The following is a 22,937-nucleotide window of genomic DNA, read 5'->3' on the forward strand; positions in this document are numbered from 1 at the left end:
TAACCCTAACCCTAACCCTAACCCTAACCCTAACCCAAATCCCCCCTCCTTGCCCCCCCCCAAGCTCCTCCAAGCCCCCCCCGCCCCCAGCACCCCCCCGGTGTCCCCTCGCTTCCCTCGGGCCGCCCCGGTGCCCCCCCCCCCCCACCAGGTTCCTCCCGGCCGGGCTTTGTTCGTGCCCCCCCCCCCCCCCCCCCCCCCCGGGGGACCCAGGGGACCCTCCCAGCCCCGCGCCAGCCCAGGCCCCGCCCCCTTTCCCCGCCGGCCCCGCCCCCATCCCCATGGCAACGCCCTCCCGGCCCCTCCCTTCCCCGAGCGCCGTCCCCTTGGCAACCCCCCACGCAGCCCCGCCCCTCTCCGCCGTCCCCATGGCAACGCCGGGGAAGGCCACGCCCCTCCCTCCAGGCCACGCCCCCCGCCTGTCCGTCAGCCCCGCGCGCTGCCCCCCCCCGAGGGCCGGGAGCTGAATGTAGGGACCGAGCTACCCCTAACCCTAACCAAGGGACCCTCATCCTAATCCTAAACTTAAAACTGTCCTAACCCAAACCCTAACCCCTAACTCTAACCCTAACCGAGCTAATCCTAACCCTAACCTAAACCCTTACCCTAACCCTAATCCAAACCCTAACGCTAACCCGAACCCTAAACCTAACCCCTAACACTAACCCCTAACCCTATCCCCTCACCCTAACCCTAACCCTAAACGAGCTAACCCTAACCCAATCCCTAACCTTAACCTTAACACTAACCCCTAACCCTATCCCCTAACCATAACCCTAACCCTAACCCTAACCGAGATAACCTTAACCCTAACCCCTAACACTAACCCTAATTGAGCTAACCCTAACCATAACTTCTAACCTCTAACCTTAACCCTAACCTTTAACACTAACCCATAACTCTAACCCATAACCCTAACCTAACCCTTACCCTAACCCTAACCGAGTTACAACTAACCCTAACTCTAAGCCAAACCCCTAACCCTAAACATGACCTAACCCTACCCTAACCCAAACCCTAACTGAGATAACCCTAAAAGTAACTCTAACCCTAACCCCTAACACTAACCCTAACCCTAACCCTTAATGCTAACCCTAACCCTAACCCTAACCCTAACCCAAACCCTAACCCAAGCTAACCCTAACCCTAAACATAACCCTAACCCTAAACCTAACCCTAACCCTAACCCAAACCCTAACCCTAACCCAAGCTAACCCTAACCCTAACCTATAAACCTAACCCCTCAGCCCCCCCCGGTTCCCCTCCGCCAGGCCCACGAGGACCCAGGGGACCCGAGAACCTGGGCATAGGGACGGGGGGGCGGGGGGCCCAAGGGCCCCCAGGCACTGGGACACGGCGCCCCAGGGGGCTTGGAGTCCGGGGGGGGATTTTGGGGCACCCAGGAAGAATTTTGGGGTGCCGGGGGGGGTACCTGGAGGAGATTAAAGGATCTCAGAGAGCGCGAAGAGGAGTTCGGGGGCGGATTTGCGGCGGTTCCGGCGCCTCGGACTCGGGGAAGAACTCTGTAAGGCAAAGCCAACGACCGGCACCCGGCGCCTGCGGGACAGCGCCCAAAGGCACGCACCCCGTAACGCGGAGACTCCCTGGTGTTAGGGTTAGGGTAGGGTTAGGGTTTGGGTTTGGGTTAGGGTTTGGGTTAGCTTGGTTTGGGTTAGGGTTAGGGTTTGGTTTAGGGTTAGGGTTTGGGTTAGGGTTAGCTTGGTTTGGGTTAGGGTTAGGGTTTGGTTTAGGGTTAGGGTTTGGGTTAGGGTTAGCTTGGTTTGGGTTAGGGTTAGGGTTAGGGTTAGGGTTAGGTTTCGCTCGGTTAGGGTTTGGGTTTGGGTTAGGGTTTGGGTTAGGGTTAGCTTGGTTTGGGTTAGGGTTAGGGTTTGGGTTAGGGTTAGGGTTTGGGTTAGGCTTAGGTTTCGCTCGGTTAGGGTTTGGGTTTGGGTTAGGGCTGGGGGTTAGGGTTAGGGTTTGGGTTAGGGTTAGGTTTCGCTCGGTTAGGGTTTCGGTTTGGGTTAGGGTTTGGGTTAGGGTTAGGTTTCGCTCGGTTAGGGTTTGGGTTTGGGTTAGGGTTTGGGTTAGGGTTAGGTTTCGCTCGGTTAGGGTTTGGGTTTGGGTTAGGGCTGGGGGTTAGGGTTAGGGTTAGGGTTAGGGTTAGGGTTAGGTTTCGCTCGGTTAGGGTTTCGGTTTGGGTTAGGGTTTGGGTTAGGGTTAGGTTTCGCTCGGTTAGGGTTTGGGTTTGGGTTAGGGCTGGGGGTTAGGGTTAGGTTAGGTTAGGGTTCGTGTTCAGGCTGGTGTTAGGGTTAGTGTTAGGTTTAGTGTTAGCTCGGCTAGGGTTAGCGCGGTTAGGGTTTGGGTTAGGATTAGGGTTGGGTTAGGGGTTAGGGTTAGGGGTTAGGGTTAAGGGTTAGGGTTAGTTCGGTTAGGGTTAGGGTTAACTCAGGTTTCGGGTTACGGTTAGGGTTAGGGATTGGGTTAGGGTTTGGGTTTCGGTACGTTTAGTATTAGGGTTAGCTCGGTTAGGGTTTTGGTTAGGGTAAAGTTAGGTTATGGTTAGGGTTAGGGGTTAGGGTTAGGGTTATGGTTAGAGTAAGGGTTAGGATTTGGGTTAGGGTTTCGGTAGGGTTAGGGTTAGGGTTAGCTCGGTTAGGGTTTGGGTTAGGGTTAGGGTTAGGGTTACGCAACCCCACACACAGCAGGTCCCTGCGCCTTCTCTCTTTCCAAGCAACCCTAAAGGTAACCCTAACTGGAACCCTGAGCCGTACCCCAAGTCGGGCCCTAGACAACACTGACGGCACCACTCCCATCAAAAAGTGCTCCCGACCAACCCATTTTGTGCCCTCCTTCTCCGGGGACTGCACCAATTGCTGCCCTGTCTCCCCTCCCGAGCAGCTGCCGCTGTCTCCCGCGCAGTATCAGGATTACATGGAGCATAACGTGGTTCTTCCTCTGAAAACGGAGCAATAAAATTAAAGCCTGAATTTTCACCGGACCCTTATTCTGGCCAAAATACTGAAGTTCCTCTTATTGGCTTTTTAGGCCAGAGAATTACACAATACCTAACCATTGGTTTGTGTTTTTTTTTTTATCTTTTTCCCTAGTTTTGGGGTCGTTTTTCCAAATCCTTATCATTCTCCCCAAAGGGCTACCTTTAGGCGCAATCCCGGCGTTTCCCCCCCAAACCTCGCCGGCTCCTGGGACCCTTAATCCCCGTCTCTTCCCGACGGGCTGCTGCGGACTTCCCGCCCGCAGGTTTCCACGCGCCTTCCCCTAAAAAAAAAAGCGGTTTTGGGCGCGCGCAGGCCCGCTGCCCGACCCACTGGGTGTGAGGCGGGGAGTTTTTTTCCCCTCCACAGCAGCTCCTTTCCCAGCGCAGCTCTGTTAAAAAGCAGCTCCTGGTGACGGGAGGCGTCAGGCCGCAGCCCCTCACCTGCCTGCTGCCCACCGGCGCGGAACAGCTGGAGGAAACGCAGAGCGCGACTGCGCGGGTAACGGAAACTGCTGGATTTTGCCCCAAAAAAAGGGCCGTTGAGCTTGCTCGATCGCACACATTCACTCTCTGCTTCCTGTCTTCAGAGTCCGCGGCTTGATTTTTTTTTTGGCTGGGTACAAGCTATCGCCCAAGAATCCTATAACCACGGAAGACAGCACCCTCCAGCATCACCTCACTGGGTTTAATTGTCTTTTTTTTTAGGAGAAAGCCTTCGTTTGGACAGTTACAAGCGATCAGGCTCACAGCTGAGCGAGCAAAGGCATTTTTGAGATCATTCCCCCGCCGCGTTACAGCGGGAGAGGGAACTTGCTGACGAGGCAGGAGGAACGGGCTCCTTCTGCATCCCGAAGCTTTGGGAGCTTTCCGACGGGCTAATTGATTATGGGAATTAGAAGCGTGCGGCGAGGTCGCTCAGCTCTTCCGCGTCCCTCAAGGTGCGGAGACCGTTCCCCGGGCTCGTTGTCCTCCTTCCCATCCCGGGAGGATGCCGCCGGCCCCCCTCCGCCACCCACGAACACGCTCCGGCCCCCTTCCTACCAGCCTCGATGCACTGCTCGGTGGAGCCCGAGCTGGAAAAGCTCGATGGAGGCCGGCTGCAACTGCTCGTCCGGGCTCAAGGTTTCTTCCGAGGCAGAAATTTGGTGGTCCCGCGACAAAACGACGAGGGACGAAAAACTGCAGAGCCCGGGCTTGGAAGCGTCATGGGGGGATGCAGGCGAAGACGGTGGGGAAGGGGTGAGGTGATCGTCGCAGTGCCCTCGGCCCCTCCGGCCACAGCAGCTTGGTCAGACGGCAAGGACGCAACGCCGACGGCACACCTCGCTCCCAATCGGTCCCAACGTGCCCTGGATTTGGGCTATCCCGAGCCCGGATTTGGGTTATCCCGACCCCAGATTTGGGCTATCCCGAGCCCGGATTTGGGCTATCCCAACCCCAGATTTGGGCTATCCCGAGCCCGGATTTGGGCTATCCCGACCCCAGATTTGGGCTATCCCAACCCCGGATTTGGGCTATCCCGACCCCGGATTTGGGCTATCCCAACCCCAGATTTGGGCTATCCCGACCCCGGATTTGGGCTATCCCAACCCCGGATTCGGGCTATCCCGACCCCGGATTTGGGCTATCCCGACCCAGATTTGGCTATCCCGACCCCGGATTTGGGCTATCCTGACCCCAGATTTGGGCTGTCCCGACCCCGGATTTCGGCAATCCCAACCCCAGATTTGGGCTGTCCCAACCCCAGATTTGGGCTATCCCAACCCCAGATTTGGGCTGTCAGCGCACCCTTGCCCATCAGGCAGCCGGCCCACTGCCCCTCTGAGGCCTCAGGGCCGGACGGGGGGCCCCCTGTGCTCTGCACCCCCTTGGGGACACCATCCAGTCCCCTTTGTACCCAGATTCCCCTCAGATCCCCTCAGACCACCAGGGTCCCACCTCAGAGAGCCCCCAAATCCCCTCGGAAAGCTCCTGGAGCCCCTCAGGAAGCCCCAAGATCCCCTCAGGCCACGGGAGTTCCCCTCGGGAGCCCAAGATCCCCTCAGGGAGCCCCAAGATCCCCTCAAGGAGCCCCAAGATCCCTTCAGACCGCTGGGGTCCCCTTCAGGGACACCCAAGATCACCTCAGGGAGCCCCAAGATCCCTTCAGGGACCCCCACGACCCCCCCAAGAAGCCCAAAGATCCTCTCAGGGAGCCCCAAGATCCCCTCAGGGAGCCCCAAGATCCCCTCAGGGCCCCCCGTGATCCCCTCAGGGCCCCCCACAATCCCCTCAGGGCCCCCCACAATCCCCTCAGGGACCCCACGACCCCCCAAGAAGCCCAAGACCCCCTCAGGGCCCCCCACGACCCCCTCAGGGACCCCCATGAGCCCCCCAAGAAGCCCCAAGACCCCCTCAGGGCCCCCCACGACCCCCTCAGGGCCCCCACGACCCCCTCAGAGCCCCCCACGACCCCCTCAGGGACCCCCACGACCCCCTCAGGGACCCCCACGACCCCCCCAACACCCCCACGACCCCCCCAGGGCCCCCCACGACCCCCTCAGGGCCCCCCACGACCTCAGGCCGCCGACGTCCCCCCCCCGGGGCCCCTCCCCCCCACCACTGAGGCGAGCCCTTCCCGCGCCTGCGCACACCTCGGAGGGGGGGGGGGGGGAGGAGCCCGGCGGCGCGCACGCAGCACCGGCGGCGCGCACGCCCCCCCCCCCCCCCCAATCCTCCCCGCCTTCCCCTCCCATTGGCTGAGGAGAGCCCGGGCGGCGTCACGTGACCCCCCTGTTCCCTCTCCCCCGCCCCCCTCGGCGCGGTTTATTCCCCCCCTCCCCTCTCCCCCCCCCTTCCACTCCCGCCGGCGGCGGCGGCGGTGGCGGCGGCGGCTCCGCCCCCCGCGCTGCAGTCGGAGCCCGAACCGGGCCGGGCCGAGCCGAACCGGGCCGGGCCGAGCCGCTCCAGGCCCTCCCCCCCCCTCCCCGCCAGGCCCGGTAGGCCCCTACTGGGAGGGGGGAGGAGGAGGAAGGGGGGGTGGGGGGTGGGTCCGGGCCCGGCCGGGGCAGCGGGGGGCGGTGCCGGGCCCGTGCCGGGGGTTGACCTGGCCTCCGCCTCCTTCCTCCCTCCTCCTTCCTCCTCCTCCTCCTCCTCCTCCCGCCCCGCGCGGCCCCATTGTGCTGGGGAGACAAAATGGCGGCGGGCGGCCGTTGGGCCGGCGGTGAGCGGGGGAGGGAGGGGAGGGGGGGGGGGGGGGGCAGCGGCCTGGGGGGGAGGGGGGGGAGGGGGGGGAGACCCCCCCGGGGTGCTGCGGGGGGGGGAGGGTTAAAGGGGAGGAGGTAAATGGGGGGGGGGGGGGGGGGAGCGGGGGGCTTTTTGCAGCCCCCCCCCCTCCCCCGAGTTCCCGCCGCGCTTTGTTCTCCCCGCGCCTGCAAATGGCGGCGACCCCCGGGGGGGGGCGGGGGTCACCCCCCGACAGCCCCCCCCCCTTTGTCCCTTAACGCCCCCCCTTCCCCCCCCCAATACCCCTTTCCCCCCCCCCAACTCCCCCTTCCCCCCCAGCACCCTCCTTTCCCCACCCCCCTCTTCCCCTTCACCCCCCTTCTCCCCTTCACCCCCCTTTTCCCCCTCCCCCCCCCATTAATCCCCTTCCCCCCCCCAAAGACCCCCCCACACTGACCCCCCCCAGCCCCACGCATGCCCCCACCCCCAAAACTCCCCCCCCCTTTCCCGTTACCCGCCGCCGCCGTCTCCCCCGCTCCAAAACCGGCTGAAAGCACAAAGGGGGGGGGGAGCAAAAAGAATACAGCAACCCCCCCCCCAAAAAAAAACAAACAAACAACCAAAGAAACCCGTTTCCTCCCCAAAACACGTAAAATAGGGCTCGCGGCGTTCAACTTTCCTCCGAACCCCCGGCATCCTTCCCGCGGGCTTTGCTGACCCCCCCCCCCCTCCATCCCCACCGGGTTTTCGGAGGTGGAACTTGGGGGGGGGGGTAGAATTTGGGGGGCGAAATTGGGGGTGGGGGCGAGGAGCTGGGCCGAGCCTTTCGTCGCTTTTAATCCCCGAAGCTCTCGGCCCTAGGAGAGGAGCGGCGGCGGGGGCCGCGCGTCCTTCGCCCACCCGCTCGCTCGCGCGCTCGTGTCCCGAGGAGGCGCAAGTCCCGCGACGCTGCCGGCCCGGCTCCCCCGGGGGCTCTGGGGGGAGGAAAACGGAGCTGGGAGCTTGCCCGAGGAGAGGTAACGTCCGTAACGCCCGTCCCCAGACATCGCGGGCAGCGCCGCTCTCGTCTCTCGAGTCGCTGCGGCGCGTTCTGACGGCCGAAGCGGCTGCCGCGCCGCCTCCCTCGCTCGCCTCCCGGCTGATTTTCTGGGAAGAAACCGAGGAAGTTTGAAGAAAATCGCCCGTGGGCAGCGGCAGGGCCGAGTAAAAACCGTCGGGGGTGCAAACGCCGCGGGGCGCGAGCCGATCGCCACCGAGGCGAGGAGGCGCGCGGGGCGCTGCAGGTTTGGGAATCCTCCTCCTTCCCGCGCAGCGGGTGCTGGCATCTGGGTTTCATTACCCTCGGGTCCAGGTTCGGAGCAAAAAAGTCGCCCTGGGCCTAAGTGTTTGCGGGACTGGAGTCGGAGAGATTCCCGAGCCCTAGAAACCTCTGCGCGTGCCGAGTCCGAAAACCTGCGGCAGCTGGAGGCAAGGAGCTTTCCCGATTCCTCCCGGTTTTGTGGGTAAATTCCTACATAAATTCCTTCAGGTCCTGAGCCCGGGCTCTGGTTGGGAAGGAACCGACGCCGCGGGGCTGCGAGCTCCGTCCCGGCGCGTTGTCGTAGCGCGGACAGCGCCGGTAAAATGGCACCGCTCTAATAAAGCGCCGAGCACCTGGGCAGCTAATTATTCACTCTAGTTCGTTATCGCTCCGGGATCTTGGATGGCTTTGGAAAGTTGAGGTCCGTCGGGCTCCCCTGCGGTTTGTATCACCTGCCAGAAAACGCTGAGTTTGGATTCGTGGTGGACTCGCGAGCAGCAGTTCCTGGCTAGCCTGGGGACAGACGAACCGTACAGCTTCCAGCGGGGATGGGGGGGGGGGAAAAGGAAAAGTGAGCCTCACTGGGTTTAATTTTGAGGGAAACCTGCTGGAAACTTGGAGAGACGTGAGGTTCGGGGGTAAATGCTGGCGGGGCCGCGCGTGGCAGCGGTTTCGGTGGCCGGATTTACGGGGCGGTTCCGACGTGGACCCGGCAGAGGTGCTGGCTGCGGGGCAGGATCGTCTGGGATCGCGTCGCCCCCGGTAAATCGGGGGCCTTGCGGAAGGATTTCCGAATGAACGACCACGGATCCAGCAACCGCAGCGCTACCGGCGCGCCGAAGCCGCTCCTGGCGGGTGCGGGACGGCGTTTGGGAGCTGCTCGCGTCCGAAGGCAACCCTGAGTCCTGCAGGACACGGCTCTTCCTTTGCTGGGAGCCCGCAGCAGGGGATGGAAGCGCTCGGGTTTTGCCAAAAGGAGCCAGCTGCTGCGGCGGGGGCTCAGCCTCCGGGGTTCCGTCTCCCTCCGAAGGAGGTTTCTCGCCCCAAAACGCGCGGCCGTCGTTTCGGTTCCACCTGCTGGGCTTGACAAGACGCGAGCGCTGACTTCGGGACCGCGCCTGCCGGGGAATTAAAGGAAAGTAAGAGGAGGAGCTACGCAGCCGCTGAATTCCTCCTATCGACCTCGGTGGGGATCCAGCTTGGTTACTGCGGAGCCTTCAGATGAATTTGGGGTCAAAAAAAAAAAAAGCCAGGAGGCGGCAACGGGATTTTTTTACAAGCAGCCTCTCGCCAGGCTGGGCACGGCGAAGCTCGGTAACCGGGTGACAGCAACCTCGTGGAATTAGGCGAGCTGATAGCCAAATCGCGTCAGAAACGGTTAATTTTCCCAGCGCGAGCCGCTGCTGAGCGCGTCGGCGCTTCGCCTTCGTCGCGCTTCGTTTCAGAAACCCGTGCGGAGGCTTTGCGAAACTCCACCGTTAACGGGAAAGCCTTCGGGGTGCGAGGAGCCGCAGTGACGTCCTTTAGGGCTGCGTCGGTTGCTGCCACGGGTCCTGCTCGGGCCCTGGGAGCAGAAATCATCGGGAGCAGGGAGCCCGGTGTCCGCCGACCGGCTCTCATCCTCCTCCTTGCTGCCCGTGGCGATCGCTGCCGGCTCTCCGGGTGCTCGGCGAGGTCGTGAGGCCTGACGGTCCCGCCGAGAACCCTTCGCTAATTGGCTTTTTCTCCTTTCAGGTTACCAAAAAGTGTGGTACCGGGACGGGCTCTTCGGCGGGAGAATCTAAACGAGCACGTTCGGGCCGGACGCGCGGGGACGGGAGCGCTCGGAGGGACGCTCGGAGGCAAAAATGGTAAGGGGAGAGTTGAAAAAAGGGAAGAGCTCACAGCCTTCGGAGAGAAAACCTCTGGGTTTGGCCTGGCGCTAAATCCCGGAGGTCTTTAAAAGACGTTCGGGTGTAGAGCTTCGCGATGTGGTTTAGTGGAGGGCTTGTTAGTGTGGGGTTGGGCTCGGTGATCTCGGAGGTCTCTTCCACCCCAGACGGTTCTGGGATGACTCTGTAAACCGCCTCGCCTCGCCCTTGCAGCGACCAATGCGTATCTTTGTGAACGACGACCGCCACGTGATGGCGAAGCACTCGGCCGTCTACCCGACGCAGGAGGAGCTGGAGGCGGTGCAGAACATGGTGTCCCACACGGAGCGGGCGCTCAAAGCCGTGTCCGACTGGATCGACGAGCAGGAGAAAGTCGGCGGCGAGCAGCCGGAGACAGAGGCCATGGAGACAGCGGCTGAGGAGGAGAACAAAGAAGGAGGGTAAGGCATCGAGCGGGTTTCGGTTAGTAAAAACGCTCTTGCCGGAGCTGGGAGAGGCGCCGTTCCCCTTGGCTTTGGGATTAATTTGGGGGCTAACGTGGTACCGAGCGATTTTTCCCTGCCCGGGTGCGGTAACGCTGCAGCAGGGCTCGTGCATCCTGATGGAGCTCCGCAGAGCGATCCCCGAGCTTCAGCTGAGCGCTTGCGCTTACCCGGCTGCTGCGGGGGATTTTCTGGTTTTGGGGCCGCTGCCATGGTGCCGCGTCCTTTTGCAGGGATCAGAAGGCCACGGAGCAGCTGACCAGGACCCTCCGCGGAGTGATGCGCGTGGGGCTTGTGGCGAAAGGCCTGTTGCTGAAGGGGGACTTGGACCTCGAGCTAGTCCTTCTGTGCAAGGATAAGCCCACTTCGGACCTCCTGGAGAAAGTGGCCGACAATCTTGGCGTACAGCTTGCTGTGAGTAAGACCTTTGTGTTTTTCCGTGCTCGTTGCAGGGAGCAGAACGAGCAAAATAAGTCTTAAACGGACAAAGAGACACCTGGCGTCCCGTCTGTTTTGGCCTCCTTTGTTCTGCCTTGGAAACGTGTTTTCGGTTAGACCTGTAGCGTTGCCCTGGAATCACTTTCTCAATGAACTCCGTTTTATTAGCTGAAATGTTGTGTGCACGCCTCGTGCTTTTTTTTTGGTTTGGTTTCCCTCGGAAAAAGGCGTTCGGAGCACTCACAGAAGGAAACGAGACGAGCACTAAGCGCTCCCGTTCTGTTGCAGGCTATTACCGAAGACAAATACGAAATAATCCAGTCCGTTGGTGATGCTGCCATTGTAATTAAGAACACAAAAGAGCCTCCGTTGACGCTGACCATCCACTTGACGTCGCCCGTAGTCAGAGAAGAAATGGAAAAACAGTTAGCTGGAGGTATGGAAGACTGAAAACAGCCGACAGTCGGTCTGGAAACACTTCTGTCGCTAATTCGTTGTTAAAGCGTGCTCTTCAGTTTCATCCAAAGTGGCAAAAATGATTTCTGTGCAAATTCCAAACTCCTCGAGGCAACCCTAACCTCATGAGATGGTGGTTGTGGTTTATTTGGACCAAGTTTTGTGAAACTGAGTAGCACCTTTCAAATGGTATTTTGCTCCTTTTATTTATTTATTTTTATTTTTTCCTTTTTTCTTCGGCCTTTAGTTCACTAATACGTGATATTGTTGTATTTAATCTTTTTTGTATCTAGCCATGTAAGTGGCCTGCACAGTGACGTAAAAAATATAAATGGATACATTTAAAAAAAAAGAGATCGAAGGCTTCTCGTTAGATGACTTGCATGTAAATGAGATTGGATGTTATAAACAGTTTGTGTTGCAGCAAGAATGATAGGTGCTCTGGGTCTCCTTGCTCGGCTGTTTCATCAGCTGAAGTTCAGAACTCCAGAAAGTGATGCAGAGTTTTGGATAAAGTTAGCCTCCCCATTCGGCCTCAAATTTCTCTCGGAATAAGAATCCACGGGCGTTTTTGCACTCGAGTGGCTTTCGCTGCGACCGGTTCTGCGTCGCAGGCATCGCGCCGTTTAATTCGCGCCCCCCAAACGCTTGCTCCGTGCACTAGCCTTATCTAAAACCCTGGTCGTCGGCAACTTTGAGCTCTTTGAAAACCATATCTTCAGTTTTGCTGCAGCACAGACCGGGAAATATTCTTGTGCTCTCTTGACTGTCTTTGGTTTTGATATCTGACCTCGTCTACCAAGCCTTCTAGTTTGTCAATTTTAGGGACGCTGGACCTTTGACCAACAGGACGCTCTCTGTCACGGGTTGGGGCCGGGGCAGTCAAGCCTTATGGGCGGAGGGGGTTCCCTTGATCCTAGCAAAGCTCTTCCCCCCGGGCTCCTCCTCTAAAGCTACGCTCGGAGCGGGGGTTTACATCAAATTCCCCCCCGCTGCCTACCACAGGCCTCACGCGCTCCGACTCCGTTGGAGCCGGGAAGGATCTCGGTCCTCTCCCACGGAGCATTACGCCCCAATCTTTCCTCGCACAACAGATTTTAGCCCGTCCCCGATAATTGAACCTCCCCCCCCACCACCACCACCACCACCTCTGCAGTTTTAATTTCTAAGGGGCGAGCGTACTGCAGGCCACCCACCCAGGTAACGGAGCGAGATCACGATCATTTGGGAGCCTCAGCTGCCCGTAGGGAGCTGCCTCATCCCCTCTCCACCTGACAGAACCCCCTTGGTCAAACTGTGCCTTGTCTTCTTATTCCATCCACGAATAGAAACGCTATCAGTCAACGACTCCCCGGACGTTCTGGACAGGCAGAAATGCCTTGCTGCCTTGGCGTCACTGCGACACGCCAAGTGGTTCCAGGTTTGCATTTTGTTCTTATATTTGTCTTTAAGTAGAAAATTTGTAAACCTTTAACGGGCTACCTTTCTTTTTTTTTTTCTTTTTTTTCTTTTTTTTCTTTTTTACTTAAAATACTTTAACGTTGGACGATAGTTAGACGTGCTGAACTTAGCGTCTGTCAACGGTACAGCTGCTAAAGAAGCACTTAAGCAAATTAAGCGTTGGTGGAAAGGAACCTTTTTTTAACGAGTAGATGCGTAGCTGCTGCTTTGTGTTAAGAGTAATGTCGCCTTCGTACACTCCAGTTGTTGTCACCAGTTATAAAATTGCCACGTGGAATACCGTTTACCCTTGACAAAGTAGCGCTGCAAAAGTTAATGTCTGCGACCGAGCAGTTTTGGGGTTTCTATTGAATGTGTGTCTGCTTCTGATTCCTCTTCTAGGCCAGGGCTAACGGTCTGAAGTCGTGCGTCATAGTCATACGCGTGTTGAGAGATCTGTGTACTCGGGTCCCTACCTGGGCACCGCTGAGAGGATGGGTAATTGTCCCGTTTTGTTTCTTCGGGGTTCTGGTTCCGCTTCTCCAAACCCGCGCCCGGCTCCGTTCAGCCCGCACGTGCTCCGTTTCCAGAAGTTAGCTGCAAGGACAGAAATTCCTGTCTTTTTTTTTTTTTTTTCTCCCTTAAAAAAGACGCCTGTCGGCTTTCCACGTCGTGAATTGTTTTGGTTTTCAGTCCGCGCTGTGAATTTCAGGCGGCTCCTGGAGTCGCAGCGATCGTAGCGCGCCACGCAGGCGCGCGCGCGCGTCGGCTCGTCTCACTCGCCCCAAATCTCTTTCAGCCTCTGGAGCTGCTGTGCGAAAAGTCCATCGGGACCGCCAACAGACCCATGGGCGCCGGAGAGGCTCTGAGGAGGGTTCTCGAATGCCTCGCCTCGGGGATCGTTATGCCAGGTTAGGTGGTTCTCTGCATTTCCATTTCAAAGGGACGCCGAAGCGAAACGCGGTTGAAGCTTTGGCGCGCTGTCGCGTTGCCTCGTGTTTGAGACGTCCGGTGTTTTACGTGCAGACAGCTTAGACTCGAAGCTCAGAAAGCCCCCGGCGTGCGTGGGTACTACTGTACCTTGCCGCTATTTAGGGCACGTGTGTTCAAAGCCATGGACCCATGACGTTAAACCCCGCAGAGGGAGGTACCGGCTCCCGCCAGTGTAAAGCCCGGTTCTCTGAGTGCTTCGTCACCAGTTTCCCTGATAATTGTGCTTGTAAAAATAGTCCAGGCGAGTTTCAGAATGTTGGACATTGGATGGATCATGTCAGTCGGTGTTCTTCGAGGGATGAGTGTTGATTGATGCCAAGGGAATACTTAGTTTAGTTTCTTTAGAAACACCAGGATAATTCTCTGCATATCTTCCTTGTTTCCTGCCTTCAGATGGTTCTGGTATTTATGATCCTTGTGAAAAAGAAGCCACTGATGCTATTGGGCATCTAGACAGACAACAAAGGGAAGATATCACACAGAGTGCTCAGGTATAGTTTTGACTACAGATGTTACAAAAACTTACTCAGTTCAACTGACTCTGACCTTCCATATTGGTTAATGGTAGTATAGTAACCTCACGGAGGTTGGTGTTAACTTTTTTAAATACCTAGTCAAGTAAAAGAACTACAAATGGGTCCCACACCAATAAGGAATTTGTAGCTTGGCCAACCAGAAGCAAAGTATCAGGTTTTAAATAGTGACTTGCTACCATGACCCGTATTTTGGGTCGAACTTCAAAATTCAAAGGAGAGTCCTATTTAAACTGATGAGGATTTTTGTGTAGGGGTGGGCAGAATGTTCCTGTCTGAAACTGTGCAGTGAACAGAGATGGCTATGGCAACTTGTGCGTCCCAGTAACATACGTTTAATCTTTCTAGCATGCTCTGAGACTTGCTGCTTTTGGCCAGCTTCACAAAGTCTTGGGGATGGATCCCCTACCTTCCAAAATGCCCAAGAAACCAAAGAACGAAAACCCTGTTGACTATACTGGTAGGTAACAAGAAAAAATAATAAGAAAAAAGAAATAACAACGTGTCTGTAAGGTTCCTGCTGGAATACTCAGCTCTTCTGTTGCGATTGTTACAGTCCAAATTCCTCCCAGTACAACGTACGCTGTCACTCCAATGAAGCGTCCCATGGAGGAGGACGGAGAGGAGAAGTCGCCGAGCAAGAAGAAAAAGAAGATTCAGAAAAAAGGTATTGAGTTAACAAGAGGTAGGTACAAAGGGCTACCTGAAAGCTGTTCTCAGGCTAAGCTGGGGGGGGCAGATTTGAGAAGAACTCTTGCCGGTGTTTGATCTTGAGCGATGCTGTACACGGGAGTTGTAGGGCGTGTGGATTTAGGAAATAAAAAGGGGGGGAAAAGAAAACTTGGCCGCTGTCAGATTTTTACTCGGTATAGCTTAATTGCTCCCAAGGCCAAAACTGGTAGACCAGAACTTGCTGTCTGAAATCAGTTACGCTCCTTCTAAAGAGGTGACAAACATCTGCAAAATCTGTTTTTCTGTTCAGAGGAGAAACTTGAACCTCCCCAGGCCATGAACGCACTGATGAAATTAAACCAGCTAAAGCCTGGGCTCCAGTACAAACTTGTGTCTCAAACTGGTCCTGTTCATGCTCCCATCTTTACGATGTCGGTGGAAATTGATGGCAGCACCTTCGAGGCGTCGGGACCTTCCAAAAAGACAGCCAAGTTGCACGTGGCGGTGAAGGTAAGAGCCGTGCGTGGAAATCCCTGCCGAGGGGCTCTCATTGAAAGCAGCCTGGCTGGGAAAAGCCTGGCACTCGATTAACAAAGGGGGGTCTCGAGCGACCTTCTCGACGTTCACCCAAAAATGCGTAGGGCGCGTGAGAGCCGGGGGTAAGTGCACTGCAGTAATCCCTTCTCCCGCTTTTCTCACCCCAGGTGTTGCAAGATATGGGTTTACCCACAGGAGTGGAGGGCAAAGAATCTGGAAAAGGAGACGAATCAGCCGAGGAAACGGAACAGAAACCTGTAGTCGTTGCTCCTCCTCCTGTAGTAGAAACTGTTTCTACGCCCAGTGCTGCTTCTCCTCCTTCGGATCAGACCTCAGAGGTGAGCGCAGCCCAAGAGGGCGACACGCGCCGCTCGGATTCCTCGGGGAGGTGTCGGGGGGACATCCCAGGAAGCGCCTTTTAGCTACGGGTCGTTTTAATGGGCCTGCGTTGAGCTCAGTCGGTGTGACAAAACAATTTGAGGGGGAAAAGCATCGGGCAAGCTTATCGCAGCCCTGTCCACCTCCGAAGCGGTCCAGAGCGCGCCTTTTGGGAGCAATTCCTAGTCCATTAGCGACGAAGCCCCGAGAAAACCCTGCCTCTCTGCTTTCAGAATGTGAAACAACAGGGACCAATTCTGACGAAGCACGGCAAGAATCCCGTGATGGAGCTGAACGAGAAGAGGCGCGGGCTGAAATACGAGCTGATTTCGGAGACGGGCGGCAGCCACGACAAGCGCTTCGTGATGGAGGTGAGGTGGCTTCCTTGCCCTCTCTCTGCGCTTTCCATCCCACCTCGGTTACCTGTAACTTGATGGCCTCGGGAAGAAATCCCCTGGGCCTGTCGGAGTTGCCTGCAGGCACTGTAAAAAGTGGGAGACTTTACCGAGTGTTCTCACAATTGCCCGCCCTCCGCTCCTGCCCTCTCCATTCACACGCGATGATTTCTTCCCTTCCCAAGGTGGAGGTTGACGGGCAGAAATTCCAAGGAGCTGGCTCAAATAAAAAGGTAGCGAAAGCCTACGCCGCCCTGGCTGCGCTGGAGAAGTTGTTCCCGGATGCTCCCGTTGCCATCGAGCAAAATAAGAAGAAAAGAGCCCCTCTGCCTGCCAGGGGAGGACCCAAGTTTGCAGTAAAAGTAAGTAAATTTGGCTGCATGTAGTGTAACTGTCGGTTCTCTCGTACCTCTGCCTCCTGCTGGACGGCTTTAATCTCTTTAGTGGGAGGAGGAATAATACGATGTCTCGAGAGAAGCCAAGGATCTGCTGACGGGATTAGGGAGCGGAAATCCCGCTGGGTTCCCCACCCTGGGGCGCGGGGCAGCGGGACGCGGGGGCCAGCCTCGTACTGACGGGCCTCTCCCTCCCCCCCTCCCAGCAGCACAACCCGGGTTTCGGGATGGGAGGCCCCATGCACAACGACGTGCCCCCGCCGCCCAACATGCGCGGTCGCGGAAGAGGCGGCAACATCCGAGGCCGCGGCCGGGGCCGGGGCGGCTTCGGCGGCAATCACGGCGGCTACATGAACGCAGGTGAGACGCCGCGCGCGTCCTCCGCCCGTCCCTTCCAGACCCGCCGCAGGCCGCCCGCCGGCGCATCAACCTCCTCTAGCAGGCGGTGCTCTGGCCCGTGGCGCGGTGAGGAAACGAAGCTTCGGCGCCCTTGATTTCCTCGTGTTTAACCGCTTTGTTTGATTCAGGTGCTGGCTATGGAAGCTACGGTTACGGAGGCAATTCCGCGACGGCGGGCTACAGTAAGTGTTCCTCTCTTAATTTGTGGTGCCCGTCAATCTGCTGGGGGTGTGAGGCTTGAACTGGGTTGCGACGTGCGGTGATGTGCTCGCGCTGAAGCCGTCTTAAAGGGTTCTCTTTTTTTTGAATGAGAATTAACGAAAGACGGCCCTTTGTGCTGGTGTAAAAGTTAAACTCGAATCCCGGTGACTTTCACGTTTCCTCTAAAACTGTGAATATTTTAAATTTCTCTGCTTTAAGCCATGCGAAGCTATCAGCCACACTTTTGAATGTGATTTTCCTGAAAATGCACGGCGATTGGTCTTGAGAAGAAGCCTTCATTGGGGGGTGACAGGAGCAGAGAAATCTAAAACATGACTTTCAAATGTGGCGCATTTTGCCATCTTCAAAAGAATTCTAATTTTTTTTCTCTGCTCTGTCTCCCCCTTTTGTAGGTGACTTTTTCACAGACTGCTACGGCTATCATGATTTTGGGTCTTCCTAGAGCATCTAAAAGTATTGCACAAAAAACAGCTTTTTACTCCAATTTTCTCGAACTCCAAAACCCAAAGTGTTCGTGCTGTGTCCCTGTGCTTCACTGGGTTTCTCAACAGTGGCTTTTCACCGCAGCTTGTCTGAAACACTCTTAGCCTGCAGAACTTAAGACAGTGGCAGTTTTTATTGTGATTTGCCTTTGAACTTGGTCGTATCGATGTACACCACAGGGGGAACTAACCATCCAAGAACGTTTTTTTTGTGCACTTGGCACAAATTGCAAAGCCAGCTCTGTTCAGCGTAAAGGCAAAAAGCCCATCTTTGCTTTTTATGGAAAGCATTACTTTATTTTTAAGAAACAGATACTGAAGTGTTTTAATCTACCTTTGTCTTAATTTACAGCAGGTTTTGTACAAAATTTGAGCCTTTTAATAAATCCCAGGAACTGGGTACATGCCTCTTGATATTGGGAAGACTTTTCAACATCTCTGAACCTAGTACAGCCCAGCTTTCTGAGCATGCAAAATGTTGACTTGTACGTGGAATCGTGTGCGCTAAACATTAATCCTACATCCTTTGTAACACGCTGGTGGATTGACGCTGAGGGATGTGATTTTTGTGGCTGGTAGCTAGTGTACTTTCAAAGGTATTGTAATTGTGCTTCCAATACTGATCCAATAAATATCCAGGCGTTAGGAGTTAGCGCGAACATGTTAGTCTTTAACTTCTGGAAATGCATGGGTTCCTTCGTTCCGTGGACACGGGCTTTCTTGAGCCAAGCATAAAGGGCCTAAAGCACTTCAGCGAACCTCGCCCTCGAGGTATTTTTATTACCTGGAGGATTAAATTTCACTGGAATTAGGAACTGCAGGAAACTCTGCAATTGGCCAGTCGGTGAGACGCGAGTCTCTGGTGAATTCCAAGTGTCCGGTCCTTTATTCTTGCTGTAGTGCTTGTTTTACGACTGTATTTTTTTTTTGTTTGTCACTGTTTTTAGCTGCAAAGCCTGCACCGTGGCGTTCATTTGACTTGTGAGGCTCAGCAACATCTGAGTTCACTCAGTAACGAAACCAGTTAAATAAAAGCAAAGCGAAACAAAAACCTCTAACCCGCCAAGCACCAGCTTACAAATTAAAAAAAGTCCAAGGTTTTTAGTGGGTATTTTCAAAAATGGTAATAACGATGCATGCCCTCTCCTTTCCCTTTTTTTTTTTTAGAAAGCTCTTGTTTAAAATAATGACTTTTTATACAAGGGAATAGATCCTGTCCTGAACGAAGTGAAAAACTGCCATTTTTTTAAAGCAGATACTTGTTAAAGTAACTACTTGGGCATCGGATATTTTTATTCATTAGCTTTGATGTAGGGGAAGTCAAAAACAATTGGATGCCAAACGGCACCGAAACTTCATAGTTAAATATGAAGTGTTGATATAAAACTCTGCAATTTCCTGAAATTTCGGCTCCTTAGCCAGGAGAGACTGACCTCCAGCATCCGCAGCTCGAATTTAAAGGTCTTAGCCCTTGACCTCTCGCTCTGGAGACGTCCCCGCAGCCTTCCCACGTGTCTTTGAACCAAATCCCGGGATTTTAACACAAGGGATGGAGCGAGGTATCTCAGCGTCGAGCTGTTTCGCCACGGCTGTGGCGTTCTTGGCTGGAGAGAAACTTATTGCCAGAGCCTCGTTTCTACGCCGCGGAGCCGAGGTCTGCGGAGGAGGAGGAAACGTCTTGCGTAGCGTAGCAAGTCTCGCTCCCGCGCGGAGGAGGTAGCAAAGAATGGATCAAACGACTCCGAGGATAGCTGGAGTCCTGAGAAATAAAAGCTAGGTGCCTTGAAGCTCTTCACAACACAACCACGTAACGAATTTGGGGAGCAAACTCCCACCCGCCTTCGGGAGGAGTTGTTCCCGTAGGGTAATGTGGAACCGCGGAGGTCACAAGGCTTGACTCCTTGTGTCTTTTCAGCTAAATTCTCACCTCTCTTGCGTTTGGCAGGGGGTGCTAGCGAAACCTCTCCTCGTCAGAGGCGTACATGCTGTTACAGACACTGGTGCAGGTTTTTAGTTAGATTCTAGTGGCTTTTATTCCTTGAAATAAGTTAGTTTTGGATACGGCGAGTCTGACCGGTAGAGTAAGTCTTCTCACCCGCAGCCCAACACGAAGAGCGCGCTGGAGCTCAACCTGCGTCAGTTGGGCGGGAAGAGAATTTGCTCGGTAGTCGAGAGCTTGACTGTAGTACTCTTGATAAATAAAAGAAAAGAAAAACACTAACTCTTGGCTACGCTGTTGCATCCAGGCTTTCTGGAATATTTGGGGCCGTTAGAGGTTTTCGGTAACCTTGGGTCCGAGGTCGTGGCGTAGTGCCAGGCTTTGGAGGTGAGAGGTCTCCGCCTTCATCCCGCTCGGATCGTTGCTGCTCGTCCGCCGCGTCAACCCTTACTCGGTGTCGGAGGGCGAGATGCACGGCCGGGGGCGTAGTTCCTCGTTAGAGGAACGAGTTTCCTCCCCGTCCCCGCGTCTCTCGGCGGTGGAGGCTGAGCGTCAGCTGCCGCCGGCGGCTGGCTTGTCTCAAACGCGGGTGGAGCACCAGGCCTTAAACCCTTTTAGAGCTTTTTAAGTCAAAACCGTTGGTCATTGTGACGTGCGTTAAAAGAAACCGTAGTGGCCCTGAGCCTGGTTCTCAGCCTGGGGGTCGTGCTGGAGCGAAGGCGGGGGGAGAGCCGGCTCGGCGTCGCTCTGTGAGACCTAAGGGCGCCTGGACGGCGGTACGACGCCGATGGCTTCCGTAGAGCGTTACGCCTCTTGGGTTGCATGGAGCATCTCCGAGTCTCTCACCGAGCTGCTCCTGGGCCCTTCACGGGCTTGAAAGCTCCTGGCGCCGTGAGGCTGCCCTTCCGAGCAGCGCCGCGGGGCCGGGGCTGACGCTCTTCTCTCTGTTTAGGCCAATTCTACAGCAACGGCGGCCACTCCAACTCGGGGAGCGGCGGCGGAGGCGGCGGCTCCTCGGGGTACGGCTCCTACTACCAGGGCGGCGACAACTACAACTCGCCCGTGCCCCCAAAGCACGGCGGCAAGAAGCAGCAGCACGGGGGACAGCAAAAACCCTCCTACGGGTCGGGTTATCAGTCCCACCAGGGGCAGCAGCAGCAGTCGTACAACCAAAACCAGTACAGTAACTACGGCCCGCCGCAAGGCAAGCAGAAAGGGTACAACCACGGTCAAGGCAACTACTCCTCCTACTCCAATTCCTACAACTCGCCGGGCGGCGGCGGCTCCGACTACAACTACGAGAGCAAATTCAGTGAGTGCCGGGTGCTTGGGTTGGTGGGGAGCGAGGTGGGATAAGATAACCACAAAAGGGACGCGCCAGCCCCTCGGTCCCGTCCGGTGGGCGCATCGGAGCGATCGGCACGCTTAAAGCGCTCGGGTTTAGGTCGTTTTGCCGTCAAATGAGATCAGCTCCTCCTCGGGTTGCTCTCTGCTCCTTCCCGAGAGGCTGCTCCTGCCTTTTGGGGGGCGAACGGGGAACCCGCGGGGTCGGCTCGGGTGGCTTGGGACAACCAGGCAGGCGTACGCTTCCATCCTTGAGGGGCAACCGTCCCTTTGGCCGCCGATGGGAGTCGGGATGGCCACCGACAGGAGTCGGGATGGCCACTGAGAGCAGTCGGGATGGCCACCGATAGCAGTCGGGACCGCTGGGCGTCCTGCAGGCGGAGCTGCAGCCCGCGCTCAGCCCCGGCTCCCTTCCAGGTTACGGCAACAGCGGCCGCGGCGGCGGAGGGAACAACTACTCCGGAGGTGCCTCGTACAACACTGGTTCACACGGTGGCTATGGGGGAGGATCTGGGGGCGGAGGGTCCTCGTACCAAGGTAAGCAAGGTCAGTACGAAACGCTGCCCCGCGGTCCTTTCCCCGCGCGCGTCGGGGCGCGGAGGAGGCGGCGGGCTTTGCCTCGCGGCACGTCCCGAAATCCCGTCCCGCGGCGTTGGAGGAGCTCTTGCGGTGCGGCGTGACCCTCAGCGACCTCCTTTCCCTCTCCCCTCCCTCCGCAGGTGGATATTCCTCGCAGTCCAACTACAACTCCCCAGGCTCCGGCCAAAATTACAGCGGCCCCCCCAGCTCCTACCAGGCATCGCAAGGCGGCTACGGCAGAAACGATCACAGCATGAATTACCAGTACAGATAAAGCAGCCCCTTCCTCCGTGGGTGTGGAGTTTTGTTACCTCCCGCACTTGCGCACCCTTTGAATATTCAGTTTTATTGCATCACAGTAAACATGTAAACCCCCCCCTTCCCTCTCCCCCCCCCGTTTCCATGTTGCAGTGCTCTTTGTGATACCGGTCACTAATGGTTGAGTACCTGTAATTCCATACTTAGCTGTATTTTGGGCATCTATGTATTTAATGGTTTGTTAGTTGCCATTACGACTTTGTCTAAATAGGGTTTTTGAGTTAATACGATTTCGGTATCCTTTTTCTATTTAAAATTGACGTTGACGTGTTAACACAGTATGGCTTTAAATAGATAAGGGATATGTCATCTGTTAATGCTTTCGTGAAGTGAGTTAAACGAGCTTTCTGTATTTTAATGCTTTAGTGTTTCAGTTTTATAAGTGAAGATTTTATTTTAAAAACCAGTGGGAAAGAGTGGGTTTTGTATGCCTGAATTGTTCAGGCAGTACACCTGGATTAAGCTGAATGTAGACAAATAAACACAAACTCTTGACGGCTTCGTCTCCGAGCGCCTGGTTTTACGTCGCCGGCCGCTGCAGCAGCCCCTGGGCTGCGTCGGCCCTGGGTGCAAGAGGTTTTTTTTTCCCCCCCCCTAAACCCAGCCGTGTCTCTGGGCTCGGGTTCCCTCGTTCGCCTTCGTGCGGCGGCTGCTGGTTTGAGCTCTGAGCCACGCGCCGATTTAGGTCCCCCCGGGGGCCGGGGTTCGCCGGTGCCTCTGCCAAATGTCAGGCGGCACCGGGGCGCGAAGAGCCAGCCTTGGGCAAGGCCGAATTACAGCGAATAAATTACAAGGCTGAATTAATGCCTCTAAACCCGTGCCAGAAACGCCGCCTGCTCCTCACCTGCCCGGGGCCGGCCGGAGCTGTCACGGCGCGGTGACGCCCAGTGCCACGTGCCGGACAGCTCACGTTCCACGGTGGGACGGGGAATTTGAGGACGATGAGGGGGGGGGCGTTTCTTCCACTGTTCCGGGTTCAAGGTGAGAGATTTGGGGCGTGCGCCGCCGGGCACTTCCCGGTACGCGCGGTCCTCGCCACTCCCTGCGCTTCCCGCGAGCTCGACGGCAATCGGGACTTTCGAGAAAACAAAAAGCACGCCAAAAAAGCAATAAAAAAAAAAAAAAAAAGGCTGCGGTTTCACCGAGGGGAAGGTGCAGCGGCGCTTCCTGGGGCCGAGGCTGCCTACGTGGGCAAAGCGACGGCGCGGGGCCGGGGCTGCCGCTCCCCAAAACGCGTCCACGGCAGAGGGCCGGGGGGGGGGGGGGCTCCCCAAAACGCATCCAGCCGGGTGCGGGAGCCGGCACCCGAAGTTTTGGGGTGGAAAAAGGGAATTTGGGGGAGCGCTCCTGGTGCCTCCAGCACCTCCTCCTCCTCCTCCTCTTTTTTTTTCCCCTGGCTCGGTGCCACCCGCTCGGTCCCGGCAGCCAAAATCAACAGCGAGGGCTCCTTCGCCTTGCCCGGGGTCGGGCGGCGGAGCCGGAGGAACCCAAGTCGGGGGCAACCACCGCCACGTCCTCCCGCGCCATCCTCCCCTTCATTAGCGCACCTAATGATTACCCCGGAC

The 22,937-nt window shown here is 56.6% G+C and overlaps 2 protein-coding genes across 19 annotated transcripts; both read left to right on the plus strand.

Moving 5' to 3' along the window:
- Nucleotides 1–368: 368 nt before the first annotated feature.
- LOC308186689 (uncharacterized protein) lies at nucleotides 369–2,283 on the plus strand (the record flags this gene model as incomplete). Its single annotated transcript, XM_080608804.1, has 4 exons — nucleotides 369–425; nucleotides 1,211–1,922; nucleotides 1,993–2,094; nucleotides 2,147–2,283. The coding sequence occupies 4 exons, from the start codon at nucleotides 369–371 to the stop codon at nucleotides 2,281–2,283; spliced, it is 1,008 nt and encodes a 335-aa protein (XP_080464930.1).
- A 3,546-nt stretch (nucleotides 2,284–5,829) lies between these two features.
- ILF3 (interleukin enhancer binding factor 3) lies at nucleotides 5,830–21,867 on the plus strand. 18 transcript variants are annotated; one of them, XM_080608810.1, is made up of 20 exons: nucleotides 5,830–5,973; nucleotides 9,234–9,349; nucleotides 9,584–9,810; nucleotides 10,086–10,266; nucleotides 10,579–10,726; nucleotides 12,075–12,166; nucleotides 12,589–12,684; nucleotides 12,986–13,097; nucleotides 13,573–13,670; nucleotides 14,061–14,172; nucleotides 14,269–14,379; nucleotides 14,695–14,894; nucleotides 15,089–15,259; nucleotides 15,533–15,670; nucleotides 15,880–16,056; nucleotides 16,296–16,449; nucleotides 16,617–16,670; nucleotides 20,084–20,443; nucleotides 20,893–21,021; nucleotides 21,195–21,867. In XM_080608810.1, exons 2-20 carry the CDS (start codon nucleotides 9,347–9,349, stop codon nucleotides 21,326–21,328), a joined length of 2,697 nt encoding a protein of 898 aa, XP_080464936.1. In that variant the 5' UTR covers nucleotides 5,830–5,973; nucleotides 9,234–9,346; the 3' UTR covers nucleotides 21,329–21,867. The 18 variants fall into 18 exon arrangements, with proteins under 18 accessions (XP_080464936.1, XP_080464945.1, XP_080464951.1 ...); XM_080608819.1 differs by having other exon boundaries at nucleotides 5,832–5,973; nucleotides 14,269–14,397; XM_080608825.1 differs by having other exon boundaries at nucleotides 5,832–5,973; nucleotides 14,269–14,397; nucleotides 20,893–21,012.
- Nucleotides 21,868–22,937: the final 1,070 nt, after the last annotated feature.

This window comes from Anser brachyrhynchus, assembly GCF_964034855.1.
Source record: "Anser brachyrhynchus genome assembly, contig: SCAFFOLD_369, whole genome shotgun sequence".
Classification (NCBI taxonomy): Eukaryota; Metazoa; Chordata; class Aves; order Anseriformes; family Anatidae; genus Anser; species Anser brachyrhynchus.